The following is a 6,874-nucleotide window of genomic DNA, read 5'->3' as shown; positions in this document are numbered from 1 at the left end:
ACCGTAACTAAACAAGGAAACTGGAACTGCTTACTTCTTGTGACTTCACACTGGCATCTTTCTGATTTTATAACATCATATTCTGCTACAGAATTCAATGCATTGATGCATTTTGATGGGAAAAAAGCAACGAATAGTACTTAGTCAAGTACATGGACCAAGAAGTTCGTTAGTCTACAACTAATTCATCATTTTTACACTTTAATCGATTCTTTTGTTGTCTCCGAAAGTTCCTTCCTTTTTGGAGTTGTTTAAATATGGATTAACTGGTAAGAAAATCATCTGCGAATGCTCGGTAGTCGGTGCATCAACTTTTCCGTAACTCTAGCATGATCGAAATTCGATTTCCTTCATATCCGTATATGAATCTAATTGTTACATTTATGAATAATTCTCAAATTATTTATTGTTAGGAACTATTTTATGATGAGTTAAACAAGTTAAACTACCTTCATCCGTTTTCATATTTGTATAATTAAAAAAACGTCCAAACTACCAAAACGGTTCCTTGAAAATATTTTCTAGGGTCTGTTACTGAACCTTCAAAAAACAAACTCTACTGTTCACAAGAAGTAACTGCGGAAGTTATGTTAAGCATTCATTATTTTTCGGCAATATATCTCACAATTGTTTTCTCCAGTTCCTCACTGCCACATCCGACAATAAGCGGTAGGCCTGCTTCTGAAACTTCTAATTTTTATCAAAATTCAAAAGAAAGTGGGTTTGTACACTTCCATAAACTTTTACCTATCCATTCTCAATGATGGATTGTTTCGTTGCGAATTATCAGATGTTTTCGTATTTAAAAACTTTCGTTTTTCTTTTTGGATCCTCTGTCAATCAGCAGATGTTCAAATTTTTGTATGTGTTAAAAAATACTGAAATATACTCAAGTAATCCTGAAATGTGGAAGATGAGCATTTGTGTAAACTGAGTCAAGTGATTTATATATAGAAATGCCGAATATAGTGAAGAATGTGGAAGTCGGTACTTCGCCAGGTTATATAAAAGCAGCTTATTATTTGCTTTCGTCAATGAATCGGACCGTCAATCCATGTGATGATTTTTTTGAATATGCCTGTGGACGTTGGATAGCTGAGCATCCGATTCCGAGTGACCTTGGTACATACGAGGTCTCTCAATTGGTTCGTGAGAAAGTAGCGCGCAAAATGAAAGGTACTGCCAACTGATTTTATGCCGCAAAAATTGCAATCAATGACATCATTTGTTCTTTCTAACATAGTACAATTTGACAAATCATTATGAAGGACTTTGGATGTGGTCCATAAGCCTGGAACATCATGACTAGATTTGTACTGTTGGCAGTCCCACCAGGCTCACTTCTACTAACTGATACGATATTTTCAGAACTTTATGATTCAAAACAATCGACGAATTCGAAAGCAATGGATGCGGTGAAAACAATATATCAAGCTTGTATGGATACTGATCGACTAAACAGTATGCAAGGACGAGAAATTGTTGAGACCATTGAGGTTCATTTCATTTTCGTTACCGTATTTTGTAAGCCAAGTTGAACCGTATCGAATGATACATATGCTCGAAATAGGAAATTTTGTGGCTGAGATGAAAATCTCGAGATGATTATTGAATGATAAAGAAAGAGAAGTCCATTATCCAAAAGTTCGAGAAAAGCTGTCTACAATATTCTTGTAATATTGTTCGAAGTTAAACGTATGTTTGGAAATTACCTAAATAATCCCAGAATATCCGGGATATGGACAATTTCAGAGTATTCAATTTCTTGAATTTGATTTTGACACTATGTTACTCTATAATTACATCGAATTTTTTTAGTACCTTGGTGCTTGGCCAATAGTATATGGACACAAATGGTCCGAAGAGAAGTTCGATTTTACGGAAACAATGATTCGAATTGCGCAGACGCGATCTTCTGGCATTTTTATGAACATCTATGTGTCATCTGATCAAAAGAATGTTTCAAGGCGTTTAATTCACGTAAATAAATCCTTTTCTTTTCCTTTTTTTGGACAGGCCTACGACGAGACTCGATTGGACTTTTTATATATTGGACGGTTCGTAAAAGTTCAAAAAGTTATTCGCGATGTACATCGAATTTTCGGATGTGCTGATGTTTCGAATGATTTGAGCGTATTCTTCTTTCTCAAAGTAGTGGGAAGATGACAGTATGAAGTTGTTGTCTTAATATTTTTTGATAGTGTAATATTTTCATCAACATTTTTTCAGAAGCAAAATTTGTCATCGATTAAATAACAGAAATATTTTTACCGCATTTGACTGATAAAAAACCTCTACTCTAAATGAATGAAAAAAAATATGTGTAAACTCGTTTGTGGCTTTTAATTTCGAAATTCCGAGACTAAAAATTGCAGTTTCAAATGAATTTATGCCGAGATCAAAAAAGTTTTGGGAAGATATATAAATGAAATTTTCAAATATTCATTTTTCAGATTGATCAAGGAAGACTCGCACTTGGTTTTGGTGCTAGAGAATATTACTTGAATGAGAAGAATTATGCAGCGCAATTGAAAGCTTATAGGAAATATGTTATTGATAAAGTAATTTTGAAAAGCTGATTTTGTTAAGAATTTTCTTCTTAATTTTTTTAAAATAAGTTTGAGTAACTGTGCAATGTATACTGCCTCAACAGATTTTATGCTTTTTCAAATGTGTATGAAATTTGCCTGAACGCTTTACAGACTATACATATATTAAATTCAGGCAATGCTAATCTCACATGATGCTGGAATATTGAAGAAACGAACTGAAATTGGAAAAGAAGCTGACGATATCATCAATTTTGAGAAGAAACTTGCTCAGGTTTACTTCTTTCTTTGTTCATAGATCTTTTTTCTTTGCGAAATTTTTTTTCTGAAAATTCATGTACAGAAATAAAGGAGTAAATTCATGTTTATATTTTATATTTTATAGAAATCCACGTTACATTTTACAGATTATGGTTCCAGAGGAGAATAGAAGGAACTATACTTTGCTCTACCATCAATATCATCTCAGTAACCTGCCTGTCTTTATGTCGAAGGTTAACGATTTTGAATTTCATGCAGAAAAGTATTTATTGTTTCCTATCATTTTAATTCATTATGCTCCAATATTTGCATTTTGAGAATTTCAAATGAGCAAAGGTTAATTGGCCGACAAATTAAATTTGGCTGTATTTGGTCTCAATTCACTCCAGTAAATTCGCTCACCAATAACGAATTTTGTCCTTTGCAGAATCTTGTCTGGGTAGAATAAAATGTTCATATTATTAGTTCATAATAATTAGCCATCAATATGGTTGTTGATACATTTGCGCTATGCGATATTCAACATTTAATATCAGTGGTTGTGGAAACAAATGAGAACGAATAAAAATAAAAAGTGCAAGTAGACAGGAAAAAATCATTTTATTTAGTTTGCTAATGGTTGAGAAATGTGGTTAATTGCTTAAAAAAGGACAATGAAGACCATTGTTCTAAACAAGTTTAGTTTTTAGATGAACTGGAACAAGTACTTCCGATCTGTGGTTCCTCCTGATTTACATTGGTATCTGAATGAAGATCCAGTCATCAATGTCATTGACGTGAAATTCTTGAAACAACTTGACGAACTGATAAAGGCATACATGTCCTTTTGTAAAAATAAAATACACTTGTTAAAGAACGAAAAATATAACCGTTTGTTTAAAGTGATTAGCGGTGAATGAGAATGATGGACAACTGATATTAAAATATTAAAATTAAAATGAATTCATAACAGCATACGACAAGAGACAATTAGTAGTGATTGCAAGAAGCAATTTTTTCACTTCGATTTCAAGTTTAATATCTCTAAATAGCAGTACTATCAGATTCATCTAACTGAAAACTTACCGTGAGAAAAATAGAAAATTTCAGGTAACACCTAAACGAACGCTGGCAAACTATATGATATGGCTTTATACATCGACATGGAATTTTCAACTGGATGAACGATATGATGACATTCATCAGGTAATTTCAAGACAGGAAGAAAAAGGAATCTTTTAGCAAAATAGGGGCAGTTTAATGAATTCAAGAGTAGAATTTAGCATAATAATTTGAGGTATCGAGGATCTTAACATCCACCAACTGATTACAAACTAAATAGCATCGTCATCTTAACAAACTTCAAATACAATGACGAAAATATTGCCACTAATGTAATATATACCAGAATTAAGTTGAAAAAAAATTTTCAGGAGTTCCTTCGCGCTATCATTGGAAAACATATGAAGTCACCACGATGGAAGGTTTGCAGTCAAATAGCTGTAGAACGAATGGGTTATGCTTCAGGAGCTTTATATGTCAAGTCCTTCTTCAATGAAGTGTGGTTTCAAAATGATAATATCACTTCTTAAACTTTGTATTTTGTTAAAATCTCTTTGCCTGCTTACTTTATTATAAGATTCATATGTATTTTAGGCAGACAAACAAGAAGCACTCGAAATGGTGAGCCTTTTGAAGGGTGCCTTCGAAGAAATGCTGGAAGAATACAATTGGATATATGAAAGTACTCGACAGAAGGCATTAAAAAAGATCAATGAGATGCTAAGTTTGGTCGGCTATCCAGAATTCATCAGAGATATCAAAGATCTCGATGAATACTATAAGCTAGTACGTAACTACATTTTCTTTATAGCAGCTATTTTTGAATTTTTTTTCCCCACAATTGTTAGATCTGCAGACAAAAACTGTAAATACGACATTTGTATAAAACGGTTGTGAGAATTTGTATTTTACAGTTGCATATTTATCCCAATGATACGTTTGACCAAATTATAACAAAGACATCACGATGGTCGATGGAACAGTCATATCGAAAATTAGTCAAACCTGTCAAGAGGACGGAATTTGGTGCCCCAGCGTCCATCGTGAATGCGTTTTATTCATCGCTTAAAAATGCTATTGGTTAGTCCATTCTGTTTGCTTAATTTTATTTCTAGATTCCTCAAATCTAATGTTGGAAAATGAAATATCATTAATGAAATTGTTTCTAGAACTTCTTGCACTCTGGGGTGTATGACAATGCATAGAGTAATTTTCTAATTCTTGAGCCAGAAAATAAACCTGTTCTTGCTACATTCCTAATTTCCTGAAGCCAATATTAGAAAAAAAAACTAAAATTCAATTTGGATTACATACAGCATAAATACAAAAGTCAAAAACCCTCATTTTAATTAGAAATCTCATTTTTACTTAATTTCAGTATTTCCGGCAGCCATTCTTCAAGCACCATTTTTTGATCGAACTTTCCCGAAGTGAGATTTTCTCATTCAGTTTATATTTCATAAAGCATTCCACATATTTCGAAATTTCTCATCCAAATTTTACAACTCACACAATAAAGGAAGAGAAAAACACTACTTAATTATTTAGCGATTTTCATCTTTCGAGATGTTATGGCCTATATCTGCTTGCATCAACATTATAACTTTCTGTTTCAGGGCGGTGAATTTTGGTAGCATTGGATCAATTATTGGACATGAAATGATCCATGGATTCGATGATCGAGGTAATTATCATCATATATTTTGTTGCAATACATATTACTCAATTTTTAATGCAATAATCCCTTTTTAATCCATGCAAAGCAATAAATAAAGCTCATTACCATGCATGCAGTACCAATCTGTGCACTTCTACCCTTTGCAAACCAATCTGAAAAACTGTATTGCCAAAGGTTTGCTTTAAATTTAAAAATTAAAATTACGAAGTAATTTTGATTATTCACATGCTGTTACTACTGACTAAACACAACAAGTTATAAAAAGTAAAATTGATCTTTTTATAGGAAGCCAGTTTGACCATCAGGGTAATCTGCGCGACTGGTGGGATGGTGCAACAAAGCAGAATTTCAAAGAAAAAAAAGATTGTTTCATGAAAGAATACAATAATTACATTGTTCCCGGAACAAATTTGCACATTAGCGGGCTACGTACATTGGGTGAAAACATTGCTGATAATGGTGGAATTAAAGAAGCCTTCCGAGTAAGTTTATCCCCCTCCAAGTTTTTCTCAAAACTATAGATTTTACTAATTTTTCTATATCTTACAAATCTTTTAAGGCTTTTGAAGCTGTAGGCAGATACCTAGTAAAAACAAAGCCTGGAAATTGTCGGCAAATATTTATTCATCCATTGGCGAAGATTCTTAATTCCCATAATATTTCAAATTTCTACTTTTTCTATGGATTTAAGAGATATCTGAAAATTTTTAGAGTAAAAATTTATTGGGAAAACCGAAATTGTCACGATTTTTTCTCAATGTAAATTTGCTTTAGGCATATAGAAATTACATTAAAAAAATTGGTCATGAGGAGAAACGCTTGCCGGGACTCGAAAATCTCGATATGAATCAAATATTCTTCCTAAGTAGTGCACAGGTAAATTTTGCCTCTCCGTCCCAGTTTGCACAATCAATTCTCAGAGTGTCAGTGTCAACTGTTCTATAAAATCTATATTTAGAATGAAAATGTTTTACGCTACGAAATTTTCGAACTTAAAACTTTTCACTGCTCTCAGTTGAAGATTGACCACAAGTTCACAATTTAAAAATTAAACAATACATTTCCGGAACAAAGAGAGCACTAGATTTTCGAAAGTTGCTTGCTTTGATTCCACTTTTATTTCTTGCCTTTTCTGCCTTTTAATCCTAACTTCGACAAAATATTACAGACATGGTGTGGACATTCACGACCGGCTGCGTTAATCAGGCAAGTACTAACCGATCAACATGCACCATCTCGATTCCGTGTTAATGGCGTAGTCATTAATCAGCCTAGTTTCGCTGAAGCTTTCAAATGTCCACCGAATTCACCGATGAACCCAATATCAAAGTGTTCATTATGGTAG

General features: G+C 33.1%; 1 protein-coding gene across 1 annotated transcript; it reads left to right on the top strand.

Moving 5' to 3' along the window:
- Nucleotides 1-647: 647 nt before the first annotated feature.
- LOAG_01595 (hypothetical protein) lies at nt 648-6,874 on the top strand (the record flags this gene model as incomplete). Its single annotated transcript, XM_020445791.1, has 17 exons — nt 648-669; nt 955-1,176; nt 1,369-1,496; nt 1,819-1,980; nt 2,454-2,561; nt 2,725-2,823; nt 2,957-3,043; nt 3,500-3,622; nt 3,900-3,995; nt 4,223-4,348; nt 4,446-4,637; nt 4,766-4,931; nt 5,230-5,281; nt 5,468-5,535; nt 5,815-6,011; nt 6,304-6,405; nt 6,698-6,874. Exons 2-17 carry the CDS (start codon nt 957-959, stop codon nt 6,872-6,874), a joined length of 2,103 nt encoding a protein of 700 aa, XP_020303789.1. The 5' UTR covers nt 648-669; nt 955-956.

Source organism: Loa loa, assembly GCF_000183805.2.
Source record: "Loa loa unplaced genomic scaffold supercont3.138, whole genome shotgun sequence".
In the NCBI taxonomy this organism is placed as follows: domain Eukaryota; kingdom Metazoa; phylum Nematoda; class Chromadorea; order Rhabditida; family Onchocercidae; genus Loa; species Loa loa.
The sequence above is the reverse complement of the archived record's forward strand: the minus strand, read 5'-3'. Positions and strand labels throughout refer to the sequence as shown.